At 39.7% G+C, this 19,791-nt stretch overlaps 1 protein-coding gene across 1 annotated transcript in view; it reads left to right on the top strand.

Moving 5' to 3' along the window:
- Positions 1–19,791, top strand: part of LOC117438203 (chromodomain-helicase-DNA-binding protein 9-like) — a 124,678-nt gene that overhangs the window by 64,974 nt on the left and 39,913 nt on the right. Inside the window, exons 3-11 of the mRNA XM_034073694.1 lie at positions 485–590; positions 7,837–7,980; positions 9,419–9,487; positions 9,576–9,631; positions 13,703–13,820; positions 14,375–14,461; positions 15,655–15,792; positions 17,923–18,044; positions 19,262–19,505. Coding sequence (XP_033929585.1) covers positions 485–590; positions 7,837–7,980; positions 9,419–9,487; positions 9,576–9,631; positions 13,703–13,820; positions 14,375–14,461; positions 15,655–15,792; positions 17,923–18,044; positions 19,262–19,505 — 1,084 coding nt within the window. The remainder of the gene's footprint in view (positions 1–484; positions 591–7,836; positions 7,981–9,418; positions 9,488–9,575; positions 9,632–13,702; positions 13,821–14,374; positions 14,462–15,654; positions 15,793–17,922; positions 18,045–19,261; positions 19,506–19,791) is intronic.

Below are 19,791 nucleotides of genomic sequence, written 5' to 3'. Positions count from 1 at the left end.
TTTGCATGTCAGACAGCTTTGAATAATGTTTGCTTGTTGTCCACAGCTAACTGTTTTGAGTAAAAATAACATAAGGTATATTTTGCAATGGCAAATTATTTATGATAAATCATTTACTGTCCTCATCTGCCGATTATGTTCATGTTGACTTTGTAAAGCTTACCATTGTCAGTTAGATACTGGATGTGGCATCTCTTTTATGCATTTATAGATTTTAAATGTGTATGATACAGAAGAGTTTGCAAGGCTAAGGTAACTGCTTGCCTGTAGCGAAACTTAGTAAGAATAGTAGAAAATACTGTCTACTGTAAACTTGTGTCTTTTTGTTTTGAAACACATTTTTCAGATAGTGGTGCTTCTTGAGTTGTATATTAAGCATAACAGAATTGCTAGTGGATATGGTGTTACTTTTTAATCTTGAAGTTAAATAGACTAGTATATGGCATTCACTTAGATGTTTTTGTTTTTTTTTTTTTCCTAACAGAAAGCTAATCATCACACTGGGTAAGAAAAGAAAAAATGAATCTTCAGATGAATTGTCTGATGCTAAGCAGACTCTACAGCGGCCATTAAAAGATGAAGACTCACAAGTAAGTACTCAGAATTTTTTGCTTTTAAATTTGTATGTGGTATTATTTCTACAGGTCTTTCCCCCAAAAAAAGAAAAAGTTATGCTCTGTTTTACACAGTATCAGTTCCTCTCTTACTGCTCTCTCTCTCACAGGTAGAACCTTATGTTATAAGCAATAAGGTGAAAGTCAGAAAATCTTACAGGTTGGAGTCCCCTGTCTAATGGGACATCAGAGCCCTGCTTGTATCTGTTTCATTTCAGTACAGAAATCCATAGATTTGAGTCTGTAAATACTCATCTGTTAAGCTGGCAGTTAGACCTGAGCCTTGCTTCGGCTGACTTTCTGGGGAGAATGCATAGATTGCCTAATAGAAGGAACATTTTTCAGCAAAACTGGCTCTTGAGAACATTTAAAAGGCTGGTTTCAAACTTTACTATTTTTTATGAGCTCTGCTTCTGTCGAAACATAAAGAATTGGTTTCTTGCAGTGTTGTATCACTTCAGTATCTTCAGTATCTGAAGGGAACAGAGATCAATATGCTGATAAGCTCTAGTTGCTCGTGGAATACTTCTAAAGGAAGTGTTAGATCAAGAATCAAAGTGGTGGAGTCATTCCCTTGAGGAGTATCTCCCTTGTAACGTTCTTTCTGCATTTATTTCGTACATTGTCCTGATATAATAGTAGCATAACTGTGCACAATATGAGCTGTTTGTAAGAGATTATATCCTGTTTATGTGTATGTAACAGAATTATAATTTTCTTCCTTTAAGGCAAACTCCATTAAAAGTAAGGTTATATGCTGGAAATGCATAGGTTTTTATCCTGTGCCAGTTTCATCCACAGAGATGAAATCAGTATTCAAAACAAGGCGGTGTTGAGTAAAAAATTATTGCATTATTTGATGATAATGTCAGAAAACAGTTATGAGATACTGAGTTGACCTTTAGTATTTCATAGATGACAATGTGTGGGGGAAAAGGATCAGAAGTCATTTCCCAGATAGCTTGTCCTAGGTAAAGGTTAACTGGGAGGGTATGTAAATTTATTTCTCAGGGAATTTGTCTTGGTATAGAAAGTCTGTTTAGTACACTGAAATTGGTGAAAGCAGGTTTGTTTTTTCTCAAGTGCTGTAACTTATCAGTAGTGCTCTGCAATCAGGTATAAATTTGTAAGCCAACAAATACAATACAAAAGACTGAAGTATTTTTTGGTTCCTCCCCCCCCCCCCCATCATTTGTGGTGCTTGGGATATTTTATTTTTGGCATGACAAGGGTCATCTCTAATTCTACTGTGGATAGACAGGGAGTATCATCAAAATGCATAATTCTGCTGTGAAGGGAACACAGGGTAGAGATAATAAGGGGTGGCATGGGACAGAAGAAGAATTATACTGCAGAATGTCACACCACTGCCCCATCTATCTTTGAAGGAGTTTGAGAGAAGCATAACAGGAAAGTTGTAAGTTGTTGTGTTTTATTAATTCATTCCCTCTAGTTTTCTAACATTTTCATTATTTTCTTTTCCTATGGCAAATAGCTGTCTATTTCTATGCTTGGGGGAGCCAATTTTAGGTCGCTCTTTCACCCTAATTCATTTTGTATGCTTAGTTTTACATTAAGCATCTTCCTTAAATACATCAATTTATTTCTTGTGTGCTTTAGAGCATTTGTTTATGACCATGCTTCTCAGCTCAGGGAAATACAAAGGGCTGTTTTTTCAAACAACTTGGGTTATAGAATCATAGAATAGTTTGGGTTGGAAAGGACCTTAAGATCATCTAGTTCCAACCCCCCTGCCATGGGCAGGGACACCTCACACTAAACCATGCTACCCAAGGCTTTGTCCAACCTGGCCTTGAACACCACCAGGGATGGAGCATTCACAGCCTTCCTGGGCAACCCATTCCAGTACCTCACCACCCTAACAGTAAAGAATTTCTTCCTTATATCCAATCTAAACTTCCCCTGTTTAAGTTTCAACCCGTTACCCCTTGTCCTATCACTACAGTCCCTAATAAATAGTCCCTCACCAGCATCCCTATAGCCTCCCCTTCAGATACTGGAAGGCTGTATGTATTAAGATGTTGGAGAACATATATGTGTTGATGATTCATTAATCACTTCATACTTGAAGAAAAGTCATAGTGAGAAGGATTGAAAATGCCAGTTAATGCCTCATTAGGTTTAGAAAAATTCAATAAATATTGAATAAAACTTGAACCTGCTTCTTAATCCTTCTTTCGTAATTCATACATCATTTTGTATTGCTCCTATTAGCTGTCATTTAAAAAAAATAATCTATTGTCAGCAGGCTGTTGTTGATTTAACTGTAATATGACACACAATTATTTTTTATTGAAGAACAGCTAATCTGGCTACATTATTGTGGAAAGCTGGTTGAGTAGTTTCACATATATGGATTCTCCAGAAGAATGGTGATACTAGTGTTTTTAGTGTGTATGTAGTGTTGCTACTCTACCTTGCAACATGTAGTTGTTAAACTATAACCAGACCAAGGGCTGAATTTAACAGTCAAAAACAAAGTTCCTCTGCTGCAATCTTACTGTTACTTAACATCTGCTCTGTAGAAGCTAGTATGACCAAAGGATTTTGTTTTCTGTACTATTCACAACTCGTTTTTTTCCTGAATGATTACTACAGTGTATTGCAACCACCAATGGTGCTTTTTTTTTTCCAACAAAAAATACGCTTTTCTGTGTAACACAGTAGAATTATTTTACTGACTGGTTTACTTTGCTGATTTTATTTTTGTAATGATAATTACACAGATTGCAGTGTTTTTAAATGTTAGATGACTAGTTTGATTCTGCTATCATTATTTACCCAATAGACTTACAAATTAATTTTATGGTTAAATATATTGATACTGAGGAGTAGAAATGCAGTATCTGAATAATCTTAAGTTTTTGAAACTTAAACAGTGAGTCAGGAGGAATTACTTTCTTAGATTAAACATTATTTCTCCATCTGGAACTTGTCCTCAGGTTCTTGAACAAATAAGAGTGGAAGATTAGAGAAATGGCAAAATAAACCAAATACTGCTGTTAAACAAGCTTAATTAAGGTGGAAAAAGCAAATACATTAAGCAACAAACTTTATTAGCCATAAAATCAGCAGTCTGATCAGTATGATCTAATGAAAATTTTCATGATTTTAATAGCACCGGTGTTTAGTAGAGACACTTCAGTATCTGTTGTAGTTCACGCAGATAATTGGATTGTATGGTACCACACTTTTGTTATACTGCATATTAGTAACAAAAAAAAAAAAAACAACCAAACCAGAAAGAGAGCAAGTAAAAGCAAGGGGCTTCCTCCTAAATCTGCTGTACCCACCCAGAACCGCTTTGCTGTCCTGCAGGGAGCTGATGAGGAAATGCACTTGCACCAGAAACAGCCGGCTGGTGCACTGGTACAGAAGATCTCTACTGGTGCCGCCAGGAAAAAGCGGTGGGTTGTAGTAGTAGGGGACTCTGCCTTGAAAGGGACAGAAGTGCTCATCTGTCAGCCTGACCCCTTTGCAAGGGAGGTGTGTTGCCTACCTGGGGCACGGATCAGGGATGTTGTGGAGAGGCTGCCTGCTCTAATAAGTCCCACGGACTATTACCCGCTTCTAGTGATATATGTGGGTGCTAAGGATATAGATAGTAGTAGCCTGAGGAGTATAAAGGACTACAGAGCCCTGGGAGAGGTGGTTAGGGGTTCTGGAGCTCAGATAGTCTTTTTGACAATTCTCCAAGACACAGGGGAGGACCTCCCAAAGGCAAGGAGGATTGCACAGGTTAATAAATGGTTAAAAGGGTGGTGTCATAGTCAAGGGTTTGGGTGTCTTGGACATGGGGCCCACATTTGTAGGCCAGGCCTACTGGGGGCTGGTGGAGCTGCTCTGATAAAGAAAGGGAAGAGTGATATTGCTGGGAGGCTTGCCAGACTTGTCAAGGATACTTTAAACTAGATGTGTTAGGGGAGGGGAGCATCATTCCATCCCAACACACCCAGTCAGTGGCCAACACCTATAATAAATGCTCTGAGCAATGTAGTGATATTCTAGCCGCTCCAGCCAATGAGCTGGCTTCATTTGGAGCTCGGATCAGATGCCTCTATACAAATGCCCGTAGCATGGGGAATAAACAAGAGGAATTAGAGATTTGGGCACGTCTACAGGGCTATGATATAATAGGCATCACCGAAACATGGTGGAATGGCTCCTTTGACTGGAGTGTTGGAATGGAGGGTAATAGGCTTTTTAGAAAAGACAGGCCTGGTAGGAGAGGAGGGGGAGTTGCCCTTTATGTTAGGGATAGGCTGGAGAGTATGGAACTCTCTCTGGGGACAGGTGATCAGTTAACAGAAAGTTTGTGGTTCAGGGTTAAGGGGAAATCAAGTGATGGGAAACATTACTGTGGGGATCTGTTACAGACTGCCTGATCAAGAGGAACCTGTGGAGGAAGAACTCTACAGACAAATAGGAAAAGCCTCACACTCGCAGGCACTTGCTCTCATGGGGGACATCAACCACCCTGACATCTGTTGGAGTGATGGTGCGGCCCGGCACAAGCAATCCAGGAGGTTTCTCGATTGTGTGGAAGACAACTTCCTTCTGCAAGCAATAAAGGAGCCAACGAGGAGAGGTGCCCTGCTTGACCTCGTGCTCACCAACAGGGAAGGGCTCGTTGGAAATGTGACTCTCCAGGGAAGTCTTGGATGCAGTGATCACGAGATGGTCGAATTTGAGGTCCTCAAGACAGTGAGAAGAGCGTGCAGTAAGCTCACTGCCCTGGACTTCAAGAGAGCAGACTTTGGCCTCTTCAGGAACCTGCTTAGCAAGGTTCCATGGGATAAAGCCCTAGAGCGCAAGGAGGCCCAAGACTCTTGGTTAATATTCAAAGATAACCTGCTACAAGCTCAGGAGTGTTGCATCCCAACTAGAAGGAAGTGCAGCAGGAGGGGCACGAGACCTCCCTGGATGGATAAGGAGCTGCTGAGAAAAAATCACAGGAAAAAAGAGGCTTATAAAAGGTGGAAGCAAGGACAGGTGGCCTGGGATGAATACAGGGATGTTGTCAGAGTAGTTAGGGACCACATTAGGAAAGCTAAAGCCCAATTGGAGCTAGGGATGTTAAAGATAATAGGAAGGGATTTTATAGGTAGGTACATAGCAGCAAAAAATAAACTAGGGACAACGTAGGCCCCCTCCGGAAGCTTTCGGGAGAACTGGCTACACAGGATTTGGAGAAGACTGAGGTTCTGAATGGCTTCTATTCCTCTGTCTTCACTGGTAAAGGCTCTCACCGCAGCACCCAAGTCTTGGAAGGCGGATGCAGGGACTGTGAAAATCTAGACCTTGGGCCCAATGTACGAGACCATCTTAAGAACCTGAACGTACACAAGTCCATGGGCCCTGATGAAATCCATCCGCGGGTCCTGAAGGAGCTGGCGACTGAAGTTGCAAATCCACTGGCCATCATATTTGAAAAATCATGGCAGTCAGGTGAAGTCACTGATGACTGGAAAAAGAGAAATATAACCCCTATGTTCAAGAAGGGGAAAATGGATGACCCAGGGAATTACAGACCAGTCAGTCTCACCTCTGTGCCTGGCAAAATCTGGGAGCAGATTCTCTTGGAAGGCATGCTAGGGCACATGAAAAAGAGAAATGTGCTTGGTGAAAGCCAGCATGGCTTTACTAGGGGAAAATCCTGCCTGACCAATTTGGTGGCCTTCTATGACGGGGCTACAGAAACTATGGACAGGGTAAAACAGTTGAAGTCATCTACGTGGACTTGTGCAAACCGTTCGACACTGTCCCACATGACATCCTTGACTCTAAATTGGAGTGTCATCAATTTGATATGTAGACCACTCGGTGGATAAAGAACTGGCTGGGTGGCCGCATGCAAATGTTGTGGTCAAAGGCTCAATGGCTGGCTGGAAACCACTAATGAGTGTTGTCCCTCAGAGATCAGTGTTGGGACTGATCTTGTTTAACATCTTTGTCGGTGACACGGACAGTTGGATTGAGTGCACTCTCAGCAAGTTGTGTGGTTCGGTTGATATGCTGGAGGAAAGGAATGCCATCCAGAGGGACCTTGACACGCTTGTGAGGTGGGCTGATGCCAACCTCATGAAATTTAACCATGCCAAGTGCAAGGTGCTACACTTGGGTGGGAGCAATCCCAGGCACAGCTACAGGTTGGACAAAAAGGAAATTCAGAGCAACCCTGCGGAGAACAACTTGGGGGTGTTGGTCAATGAGAAAATGAACGTGAGTCAGCAGTGTGCGCTTACAGCCCAGAAAGCTAACCGTATCCTGGGCTGCATCAAAAGAAGCGTGACCAGCAGGTTGAAGGAGATGATCCTGCCCCTCTACTCTGCTCTCGTGAGACTTCACTTAGAGTATTGTGTGCAGTTCTGGTGTCCTCAACATAAAAAGGACATGGAACTGTTAGAACAAGTCCAGAGGAGGGCCACGAGGATGATCAGGGGACTGGAGCACCTCCCGTATGAAGACAGGCAGAGAAAGTTGGGGCTGTTCAGCCTGGAGAAGAGAAGGCTGCGTGGAGACCTCATTGCAGCCTTCCGGTGTCTGAAGGGGGCCTACAGGGATGCTGGGGAGGGACTGTTCATTAGTGACTGCAGTGATAGAACAAAGGGTAACAGGTTTAAACTTAAACAGCAGAGGTTTAGACTGGATATAAGGAAGAAATTCTTTACTGTTAGGGTGGTGAGGTACTGGAATGGGTTGCCCAGGGAGGTAGTGAATGCTCCATCCCTGGCAGTGTTCAAGACCAGGTTGGATGAGGCCTTGGGTGGCATGGTTTAGTGTGAGGTGTCCCTGCCCATGGCAGGGGGGTTGGAACTAGATGATCTTAAGGTCCTTTCCAACCCTAACTGTTCTATGATTCTATGATTATGAAATTGCTGTTGCAATACTGATGCTATGGGAGATCTGCTGTATATCAGCTTTGTTTCCATACTCTGAAAATATTGTTCCATGTTTGCTTTTGAACTCTAAAGATATAAGTATGAAATGTTTATATGGAATGCGGGAGAAGGGGGAATTGATCACAAATAGTATATGGCTACTTCTATTCATCTGTGATTCACATGTTTCATGTTTTCTAGCAAATGTTGCGGTTTGATTTTAGGTACATCTAAAGTATTGTTTAGGGTGTCCCCAAACTTGCAGTTTATGTTAGAGGAAGCTTTTAGTAAGACCTCATTTTTTTTTCTCCTGCGTGCAGAAGAGAAGATCAAATCGTCAAGTTAAAAGGAAAAAGTATGCTGAAGAGGAAGGAAAACAATCAGAAGCAGCAGCTAAAGTTTCTGTGAAAATAAAAAAGAATTCTGCCCCTTTACCTGCTGAACAACCTTTACAATTATTTGTTGTAAGTAAAAACTGACTTGGTCTATAGTGGGAGCTTTCCATTTGTCTCCAGTTGTTCAGTGAATAAAGGTCAAAAATTTAAAGGATTTTTTTTAATGTGACATCTTTCTAAGATCTTGAAAACTGGAAGAAATTGCTTGTATACTATTTTTTCTTTTCTTTTAGAAACATTTGTTGACATAACTGAAGCTGAGGATAAAACTAGGTATATCTCAAATAGTGTATTAGGTTGTGTAGGCATATGAAAAAGCTGTATGCCAATATTATCATGACTTTCAGAAGTATAAAATTAATTGAACCTATGGGGTTTCTGCTTACTTTGATACTTAAAATGGAAATTTCTCCCTTTTTTTTGTCCACTTTGGGTTTACACTTCACTGTTTAGCTTGTTCCAGCTCTGGTAATCAAACTTACCATTGAGCCATTCTAGGTAAATAAAGTGGCAGGAAAGAAATGGGGGGGGGGGGGGTGGGGGGTGGCGGGGAGTGTTCATGAGAAGTTAGGAGTGCCAAAGTTGTAAGGGAAGAAGAAAGACAGTATGGTTGGGAGCAAATCAGAAAAGAGGGAAGGTGACTCTTTACTGAAAGCAGCCTTTGAAGATTGGCTCATTATCTCTGGAACCACATGTTCAGTCTTGGTAACCCCTATCTGTGTCATACCTAAGCCATGCTGGAATTCCCAGGCATGACCTTCTCTGCCTGATTCCGCAGTATATCTGTTATCTATGGTCAGAATAATCCTATTAAATTGACACACTCTGGTTTTGTTTTAATTTATTTTTTAACCTGTCTCCTAGAGTTCTTATTCATGGAATCATAGAATAGTTACGGTTGGAAAGGACCTTAAGATCATCTAGTTCCAACCCCCTTCCATGGGCAGGGACACCTCACACTAACCTATGTCATCCAAGACTCCATCCAACCTGGCCTTGAACACTGCCAGGAATGGAGCATTCACTATTTCCTAGGGCAACCCATTCCAGTGCCTCACCACCCTCACAGCCCTTTTCCTGTCACTACAGTTCCTAACGAGGAGTCCCTCCCCACCATCCTTGTAGGCCCCAAATGTGTATGTATGCTGAAATTCTGGTTATGTCCACTGCATCAAATCAGCTCACAGCAGGGCATTCACAGTGAGTCTGTGTCTGGAAAGCATCAATCACCATTGCTTGTACATTGTGTTTGGTAGGTGACCATCACATCTGATGCTCTTTGGAAGTGCCAGTCTTATTGTACTTTAGCATGCCTTTATCTTTGGATATAGACCTGGCTTTTAAATTTTACTCTCAAAATGTTAAAGACAATGCTCCTGATAGAGGTCAAATTTGCCTTTATTGTTGATCTTCTAACAAGCCACTTGTGCTTGAAGGTTTTAAGCCTGATCAGTTTGAAGAGAGGGCATTTACTGCAATTTCTGTTATTGTTTTCCTGCATTTATAGGAAAATCCAAGTGAAGAAGATGCAGCAATTGTAGACAAAATCTTATCCTCCAGGGTAATAAAGAAAGAAGTAAGTGATTGTTATGGGATAAAATTGCTTACTTGAAAAAGGGGTTTGTATTTGTCATTTAACATTTCCCCTGAATTTCTATTCCTAGATAGCTGCTGGGATGACAGTAGAAACAGAAGAGTTCTTTGTAAAATACAAAAACTAGTAAGTACTGAAAAGTTTCATTGAGGTGTGTACTGAAATGATAAGTACTGTATACATGTTCTAAAGTTTTGTATTGTTGACAATTAATTTATAACTAGATTTTATCATCTTTTGATAGGTTTATTTACAAATTTAATCTTAAAAATGCTAAGAATCTGCATTGTATTCTTAGTGATAACTTTAAAATTATCAGTATTGTGAAACCAGCACCGATCAATAGTCTGTTAGCTATTACTGCCAAAGAATATAATTTTTAGAGAAGAGAAGTTTATTGAATTTAGCAGGGGCTATGTGCTTGAGGCTAATTTTAATTGCATGAATTTAAATCAGAGCTATTTTGTGAACCTAGATTAGATTTAGTGTCATACATTTAGGAGAGGTTAATGTAGGAGTCGGTCTTACTGTTTAAAAAGAAATAAAACCCAAAACTTGTAGCAATAGAAATGATTTTGTGTCAGAAGAAGGAAAGAAAAAAGAATGAAGAAAAAACTTTTTCCCATGTTTTTGTATTTTAAATTTCATACCTATCTTGCTGTCACTACTCAGTTCTTGATGTTGGAAATATAAGCACATTTTAAATTCTATACATGTGAGTAATTTCATTAGATTCTTGCTAATAAATGTGATTTTTGTGAGACTCTGGATTCACATGTTTCTGGAGACCATTTAACTCTTGTTTTCTGAAAGGGTAAAGCCTGTCTTTTCATCTGAGAAAGAGTAATACCCAACAATAGCTCTTCTCTATTTCTATCATATCTTTAGAAAGCTTAAAAAGGATGAAAACATATTAAAAAGGGGGTGTGAAGGAAGGATTATCTGTACTTCTGTCAAACCAATCTAACTTCAGAAAGGCTTGCTTGGGATGCAGTTAGATGTTTTGGTACTGGTGCTCATGCTTCCCTCTTTCCTTTGACTATATTACTTTGTGCTTCTCTCCCAACTGAATCTGATGATCTGTTCCTTTGTGCCATGGGTTCTTGATGCTCCTCACTGATATTTTAATGGGCACAGCTATATAGTGCAGCAATACTTGTGAAGAGATGATCACATGGAATACATGAAAAATATCCAATATATTAAGTATATCTCTGGGCAGTTTCTGACAGAGGTGTCAGATTTTAAAGTTGATTGATTTAAGGTCAACTTAAATATACTTGTTTCTCTTCTTACGTCACATGAAAGAAATTTGTGAATCCATAGAGTTCTGTTGATCTTAGCCCAAAAACGCTGCCTTAACTAGATGCTCCAAAATGAATAAATCATAGAATCATAGAATAGTTAGGGTTGGAAAGGACCTTAAGATCATTTAGTTCCAACCCCCCTGCCATGGGCAAAGACACCTCACACTAAAACATGTCACCCAAGGCTCTGTACTTGAACACCGCCACGGATGGAGCATTCACAACTTCCTTGAGCAGCCAATTCCAGTGCCTCACCACCCTTACAGTAAGGAACTTCCTCCTTATATCTAACCTAAACTTCCCATGTTGAAGTTTTAACCTGTTACCCCATCTCTTCTAGCACTACAGGCTCTAATGAAGAGTCCATCCCCAGCATCCTTGTAGGCCCCCTTCAGATACTGGAAGGCTGCAATGAGGTCTCCATGCAGCCTTCTCTTCTCCAGGCTGAACAGCCCCAACTTTCTCAGCCTGTCTTCATATGGGAGGTGCTCCAGTCCCCTGATCATCCTCATGGCCCTCCTCTTGACTTGCTCCAACAGCTCCATGTCCTTCTTATGTTGAGGGCACCAGAACTGTACACAGTACTCCAAGTGAGGTCTCACGAGAGCAGAGTAGAGGGGCAGGATCACCTCCTTTGACCTGCTGGTCAGGCTTCTTTTGATGCAGCCCAGGATACGGTTAGCTTTCTGAGCTGTGAGCGCACACTGCTGACTCATGTTCAGTTTGTCATCGACCAACACCCCCAAGTTGTTCTCCGCAGGGCTGCTCTGAATCTCTTCTCTGCCTGATCTGTAGGTGTGCCTGGGATAGTCCCGAACCAGATGTAGGGCTTTGCACTTGGCTTGGTTGAACTTAAGGAGGTTGGCATTGGCTCACCTCTCAAGCATGTCAAGGTCCCTCTGGATGGCATTCCTTCTCTCCAGCTGTCCTGGGTTCAGCAATAGCAGTCATTTTTCTCCTTCTTAGTAGCTGGTGCAGTGCTGTGTTTTTTGACTTTCAGTCTGGAAACAACACTGATAACACCGATGTTTTTAGTTGCTGCTAAGTAATGTTTACTCCGACCAAGGACTTTCTGAGTCTCATGCTCTGCTAGAGAGGAGGGGAAGCCACGAGGAAGCAGAGACAGGACACCTGACCCAAACTAGCAGAAGAGGTATTCCATACCACAGCATGTCATGCCCAGTATATAAACTGGGGGCAGTTACCCAGAAGGGCTAGATCACTGCTCAGGTCAGGCTGGGTATCGGTTTGTGGGTGGTGAGTGTTTGTATTCTCTTTCCTTGTTATTCCCCTTATCATTATTATTGATGGTAGCAGTAGTGGTTTTGTGTTGTACCTTAGTTACTGGACTGATCTCAGCCTGTGGGAGTTACATTCTTGCAATTCTCCTCCCCATCCCTACGGGAGCAGGGAGGGGAAGGGGGGGGAGTGAGCGAGTGGCTGTGTGGTTCTGGGTTGCCAGCTGGGCTTAAACCTCAACAGCTCTTTGTGGTGCCCAGCGTGGGGCACAAAGGGTTGACATAAAAACAGATCTGACCAGAGTGTGTCTCATCCTATTTGTGATAAGCATTCACTGTTTTGGATTAATAGTCATTTGTCACAATGTGGATTTATTGGCTCTCAGAGTTGTTTCTCTTGATCTTGGAGTTTCAGCATGTCATACCTTACTTACAGCTGGTATTTGTTGTTTTAGTGTTTATCAGCTGGGGGCCCTGGGCTAAGGTTCTTGTTTCACTGTACTTTATGGTAATGACTTGTAATATGATAGACTCATTGATCGTGAAACTGATCTGGCTTGCTTTCTCATTGTGGTCATCACCTCTATACTTTGGGTGGTATATAATAGAAGTGTTTAGGAATTACACATCTTTTGTTTCCTCCTCGGGCTGACAGCCTATGAAGGAGACATTCCCTTACCTTCCCAGCCCCCAGACCAGCCTATTTACAGCATCATTTGAGAGTTCTGAAGGTTTTGAATGGCCTTTGGATACCCTTGAGACCTGCCTTCTGACTGTGATGGGGATCAGCATCTTGGCACACATACAGAGTGTGTTTTACCCACAACCATTTGGTCTAATCTTGAACGTTAAGCAGAGTCAGGTTTGGGTCTTGTCTAGGGTTAGACAACATTATAGGAGGACCAAGAGATTTTCCCCAAGGGTGGATAGTCATGAGTACCAGGGTGTGTGGGATAGTATGGGCAAGTATCTCTGCCAGTGGGCCCTTCCAAGTGCTTTGGAACTTCACCACTGGACAAGTGCGAAATTAAGAAAAAATAGTAAAACACTTAAATGAGGTGTGTTGTCATCCTTGTCGTACCAGTGTGGGACAAATCATGGCAATGTGCTGGGGCTTGGCCTATGCTTACAGAGCCCTGTTCAACACTATCCAGCACCTTCAAAGGGAAAAAAGTGTCTCTGGATCTGATGGCAAGGCAACAGACAACACAGCTACTCCAACTCCAAATACAGCAGCTACACTAACCCTAGTGACAAGTACAGCAAGTTCATTATCAACTGAACCACACAGCTTGGTGTCATGAGCAAACTTGCTGAGGGTGCACTCAGTCCCACTTTCCATGTCACCAACAAAGATGTTGAACAAGACCGGTCTCAACACCAATCCCTGAGGGACACCACTCTTTACTGGTCTCCAACAGGACATTGCTCCATTGACCACAACTCTTTGCGTGCGGCCATCCAGCCAATTCTTTATCCACCTATCTTTGAATTTTTCAGCGAATTCTGTCTTAAATGATAAAATGTTCTATTTTTGAGTGAAATTCTGCTTTATAAAATAGATTCTTTTTACCTTTATATTACAAATTTTGTAATAGTGATCAGGGAACCACCTTTTGTTTTCACTAATACGTTAATCCCTATAATTTTAGCTCTTATCTTCACTGTGAGTGGGCCACAGAACAACAGCTTTTAAAGGATAAAAGAATCCAGCAGAAAATAAAACGATTCAAACAAAGGCAAGCACAAAGAGCTCATTTTTTTGCAGATGTGAGTATGAAATAGACAACTAAATGAGCTTTTTTTCTTTGTAAAATTGTAATTAAGAGCTTGCTTTCAAGTAGAACAGCTGCATGTTGAGCAGTAAAAATTAGCCATTGGGGTTGGGGTTTTGGTTGAAGCAGGTTGGTGGGGTTTTTTTTGTTTTGTTTGTTTGTTTGTTTAGCATAATTGTAAGAGCAAGTGTTCTGGAGGCACTGGACTATTCTAACATGCATGGTTTAAAATTGGGACTGTTTGGGTAACTACTTAAAAGTGGTAAGGAGGGGAAGATTATGTTAGTATGTCTAGTTTCTCTTCTGTAAGACTTTCCCAATACAGCACTTAATCCGTAAATGACTATATTTTCTATTCTAATGTCAGATCTTTCTTCAGTGCCCGTTGCCAAAAATGAAATGGGGAGGGGATGGGAGGAATATGTTTTAAGGTGTGTGCAAAAGCCTCAGTAGTTTCCAACTGCCAGACTCATTTTGTGTATGATGAGACTCTGCCATATACCAGCTTTTTTTTTTGTCTCTACTGATTTTATTAATCTTGCATTGCAGATGGAAGAAGACCCTTTTAATCCTGACTATGTAGAAGTAGATCGGGTATTAGAAGTATCTCTTTGTGAAGATAAGGATACTGGTGAGGTAAATACATCTTGAATCAAGTCAAGAAGATACACCTCCAAGTAGTGACTGATAATAGTGATTTTTAGCAGATTTCAGAGTAACACCTTAATGATTTTGAGCTTCCATAATATTTTCTAATGAGACATAATCTTGTCTTTTCTTATGCTAGCCATGTATTTTGAAATAAAAATCAGAGTTCATTTCATTGGCTTATATTTTTATTGGTATTAGTTGGTCATAGTAGACAGAGCTTGGGTAGTTACTGACATAAAAGTGATGTCTGAGAATTGCCTTGTGAGTTCTGACAAAAGGCAATCCAACGTGCTGTCCTGTCTGATAGTGACAGGGGTCACTGAAAAAAGCACCAGGGAAGGGGTGGTTCCCTGATCGCTATTACAAAACAAAATAGAAAGGCAAATCAATTGCCAAAATTCAGAAAGAGTCTGAAGCAGAGAACGAATACTGACAGTTGTTGATTAAGTCTATTGGAATAGCTATGATGCTTATTTTGTTCTTCTAGGCAGCAAAATGAGCAGATTTTTATCCAGTGATTTCTGCATTATTCTTCCTAAAGCAGGGTAGAGGGTTGAAATTATTTTTCATTGTATGCAGCAGATTTGCTATTATTACACTTTTTAGGAAATGTGTTGTTGCCATAAGACTTTCCCCAAGATCTTGAAAGTTCACATTTTATTTCATTTTATTTTTTTTTACTGATTCTAAATAAGGTAATCTGCTTTGGTTCCATCTTTTGAGGCTTTTCCTAAATTCCAGCTGACCTGTAAAGCTTTCTCTTTTGTTGAGAAGACTTCTGTGTTAGGAACTTTCTCAAGTTCTTTGGTTTAGGCTTAGGTAGCCTGATTTGGAGAGTAGAGGAAATGTTCTGGGTGGCACCTCTCTATTCCAGTAAATTCTAGTTTGTAAAAATGGGGCAAACATCACAAATGTAGTAATTTATCTTTTCCTAAGAATTAGATTTACTTGTGGGTATGTGGGATTTTAAAGTACTCCAGAGGTCTACAACAAGTGACAAGAGTATGAGAAGCCAAGGTTAAGTAGATAACAAGAATATATACCCAGTATTTTAAATAGTATCAAAAATGTGCTTATGTTCCCAGCTCTCATGTAAGGTAGTTACTCAAATACTAAGGCATACTAACAGTCTGTATACTAAAGTAAAAGCTGATAACATTAAGAATTTTCTTCTGCAGCCTGTTATTTACTACTTAGTAAAATGGTGTTCATTGCCATATGAAGACAGTACATGGGAGCTGAAAGAAGATGTATATCAAGCAAAAATAGAAGAATTTGAACAATTGCAAGCTTCCAGGCCTGACTCCAGGAGATTGGTAAAATTATACCTAATTTACTTGTCTGTTTTGGCAAATTGAATATGGTTTTCCCAACTTTAAGCTTTTGTGTTAAAACAAGGTTTATTGGCATTCTGTGTAAAGGATTTCTGTGCCTTGTTACCTAGGAATAACGATATTTTCAGGTAGGCATAGATAAAATTCTCATTTAATTTGTTACTCTGTTAAAAAACAAAAGTTTACAAAAAAATATGAAGTACTAAACTTTGAGTGATGAGCAGTACATTGAAACTGGCTGTCATAGAATCTAAACAGTTTTAAGACAAGGAGAAAACAGAATAAAGTATAAACATCCTTTAGAGAACAGGGTTAAGTCTCGTGCTTTGACACTGAAGGAAATTGGCAAACAAAATCTGTCAAGCAGATTCTGTAATTACTTCCTGCTTTTATTTTTCTTTTTGTCATAAAGGGCTAGCTGAAAGGAGGAAAAATGCACCTAATAAGGAAATGTGTTTTATCTTTAAATTATCAGTTTTCTGTCTCATAGGGCGGGATATAACAAAATAGTTCTGTTTGAAGCCCTGTATGTCATTGTCAGAGTAAGATATGTGTCCTGTGTGGTGTAGTACCACACTTGTTCTGACTTATTTATTTTACATAACTGAATATGCACGGTGTTCTGATTTGTAGGCTTGTATTTTATTTTAATAGTTTTTTTCCATCTATGGACAATGACAGTCACAATTAATGTCTTCATATTATATTTAATTCATTTTTCTAGTGTTTATTTTAAATTCTGCCATTTTGGCATGTGGAAAGAAGGGGTTTTATACCTCTCTGTTGCCATATTTGGCTTTGAGAGAAAAAAAGATTACTAAAGTGCACCTGTACAACTGACAGTCATTTTAGACTCAGCAACAAGTATTTTCTGTTCCAGGCTCCAGCAACTACAAGAAAGTGTTTGCTGACAGCAACCCTGCGAGCAGGAGCCTGGCTGCTCCTGGTGTGGGGGAGTGGACAGATGGGTGCTTTGGGAGAGGGGAGGAAGCCACAGCTGCTGGGGAGGGACAGCTACTGCTGCTCAGAGATGGGTCTCAAATGATGTTGACATTGGCAAGAAAGAGGTACAAAATTTAGAGCTGGGCAGATAAGGCCACATGAGTCTAGAGTGAATGCAAGCTTTTATAAAAACTGAGAAATGGGGGGGAGTGCAGCTGATCATAAAAGCTCGTAACTAAAAATATTTTTGCTCAAATGTGTGGGTTTGCTCAAGGTACAAAGCAGAAGCTATCTGAAGAGAGTGTTTTCTGCTGGAATCCTACCTAGTATAAGTCAAGACCTTCATAATTTCTCTATGTTCCCTGCTAAGCTTATGGCCAGCCAGTTGAGTCTCCAGGCTTGGGAACTAGTGTGTGTTTGTGTATATTTATATATAGCTTCTCAGCTTTCCTTTAGCTTGCTAGGGACATTATGATGATGTGCCTTGATACTGTTATGGTCTGTTTTGTCATGTTCTTTGCATCATGCTATTGCATATGCTTATACTGTCTTTCATCTGATCCCGTGGTGAAATTGATTCAAGGAACTAAACTGCTCACAAGTCTACTTGTTTATGTTCCAGTTGTTGGCTTCCTGAATTAGCTGTGAGATTGAGTGATCAGCAGTGACCAGGTCAAGTGCTGAAAGGAAAGGGCAAGATCATGGTAACCGTGTAGATTGCCCAAACCACTTCAGAAGGATAGTGTCAGCATCCAGAGTTACTCAGACTTTGGGGATTTTGGTAGTCCCAAATACTTGGTTGGCTCTGGTTGTAAGACAGCTGTTCTTAGAACTTACAAAGTGAAACTTCATATATTCTTGAAGCTTCTTGTGTAAGTGAATTAGTGTTTCAAATTACCAGTGCCAAGCTATTTGCATTCTTAGTTTTAGAAATTAGTTGCTTGATATTATTATAATAGGGTATTAAATTAATTTTCAAAGTGTTACTTTAGAGAAATATAAATTTCAGGTTTCCACAAACTAGCAATTAGTAAGCAATGTTAACACCTTCCCAGTTTTAAGGTTGAATTGTAAGTCTAAGTTGTTACACTTTGGAAATAGTGGGTTAAAAAGTTCTTGAAAAATAAAGCATGTACCAACTTGCACATGTATTAAATCTTTCCCTTAAAGGACCGACCACCTCCAAACTCCTGGAAGAAGATAGAACAGTCCAGGGAATATAAAAATGGCAATCAGCTCAGGGAATATCAACTGGAAGGACTTAACTGGCTCCTATTCAACTGGTACAATAGGTATATCTATGGAATGTTTTTTAATGTAAGCTTTAAACCATATGGAGTGAATCATTATTACTGGGGATGAATTAGTTTTAGTTAAATTTATCTTAATCTCTCTGCTTATAGCTAAAAGGGTGTAATGGGAAAAAATCTATTCCTTTGGGTGTACAAGTATATTTTTATCAATGAGAATAACAAAGCAAATCTTAAAAGAATAAAACTAACCTAACTGAAAATAAATTTTCAAGATCTATGAGGAAATTAAAATAAAAGGCAATTTCCACCAAAGTACAAGCTTTCAGAATTTTTGGAACAACTAGGAAATATTTGCATATTTCAAAATTATTTCTATAATTAGTTTGTATTCCAAATAAAGTTACTTTCTTCCAAATTAAGGCTAGTAAATAATTGTTTTCTATATTGTAAGCTAAAGTTAACTTCTGTTAAACAATGCTATGATACATTAACAGGAATATAAAAGCTTTCAAGATTGTTTTTTTTTTCCCAGAACAATGTATTTTCTCTGTATATAAATTGGATTTCTATTCATGAATCTTCCTGCTTGCTTTATTTCTAAATATCAGTTGCCTGCCCTTTATAAAGGTTATGTCAGTGAGCATACAATTTCACCATACAGTTTGTTTTCATTCTTAGTCAAGCACTACATAGCTGTGTGAGCATGTGTGCAAACAGCTTGAAGGGCTGGAATGTATGGCTGAGGGTGAGCACCTAGTGGTACCTCATGTAGTAATTTGATTATATGCATCTGTCTCAGTTCTGAAAACAGGAAAGGAAATTTGGCAGTGATGCTATAATGCACTCCTTTTATGTGAGTGTAGCTGTGATACTTTCCATCTGTGACTTTTGGGGAATCTTCATTAATTTCTAGCAGTTTTGTCAAGGTGAGTGTACATGTAGGAAATCTGATCAATTTGAATTCCTTTAATTAGGGCAGATGTAGCTCCAAAATAATACTTTTCAAATCTTTTTCTAGGAAAACCTCATAGAACACTATATTCTCAGTTTTTTGACAGCACTAAACATGGTTGAAAGCTTGTGGTTTTGTATACTGAGTTCATTCTTTCACCATAACCAGGGAACCTTTGCAAGCATCTTTTACAGTGCCCCAATTTTGACTATTTGACTTTGTTTTTATAAATTGTCCATTTATAATAACAGCTTTAGTGTCTTTACTTTCTCTGATGCTAATCACAAATATATTTTCTTTTCAGGCAAAACTGCATTTTAGCAGATGAAATGGGTCTTGGCAAAACCATTCAATCAATTACATTCCTCTATGAAATCCTCCTGGCTGGTATAAGAGGGCCTTTTCTGATCATAGCTCCGCTTTCCACCATAACAAACTGGGAAAGAGAATTTCGCACATGGACTGACCTTAATGTTGTAGTGTATCATGGAAGCATGATCAGCAGGCAGATGATTCAGCAGTATGAAATGTACTTCAGGGACTCACAGGTAATGTAATGACACTTGTATGCTATAACTTGCCCAAAACCTGTTTCAGGTAGTAGTAATGAAAGCAAACTTTACATTATCCATACATATGTCTTAGTGAAGGTCATTTTACATCCCATGATGTGTTTTTCAAGCTTTTAACATATCAAAATCTTGAACATATCCTTACTGAGCTAATTTTGTGGAAGTGGTTGCAGCAAGATATATATTATTTTGGTATGCTGAGTAATTTTGCAATTGAATAGCAGTGATGCTGTTACTCATTGTAGAGATGGCAGTGTACCCA

Source organism: Melopsittacus undulatus (genome assembly GCF_012275295.1).
Source record: "Melopsittacus undulatus isolate bMelUnd1 chromosome W unlocalized genomic scaffold, bMelUnd1.mat.Z SUPER_W_unloc_10, whole genome shotgun sequence".
Taxonomy (NCBI): domain Eukaryota; kingdom Metazoa; phylum Chordata; class Aves; order Psittaciformes; family Psittaculidae; genus Melopsittacus; species Melopsittacus undulatus.
This window is presented reverse-complemented; position numbering and strand designations above follow the sequence as displayed.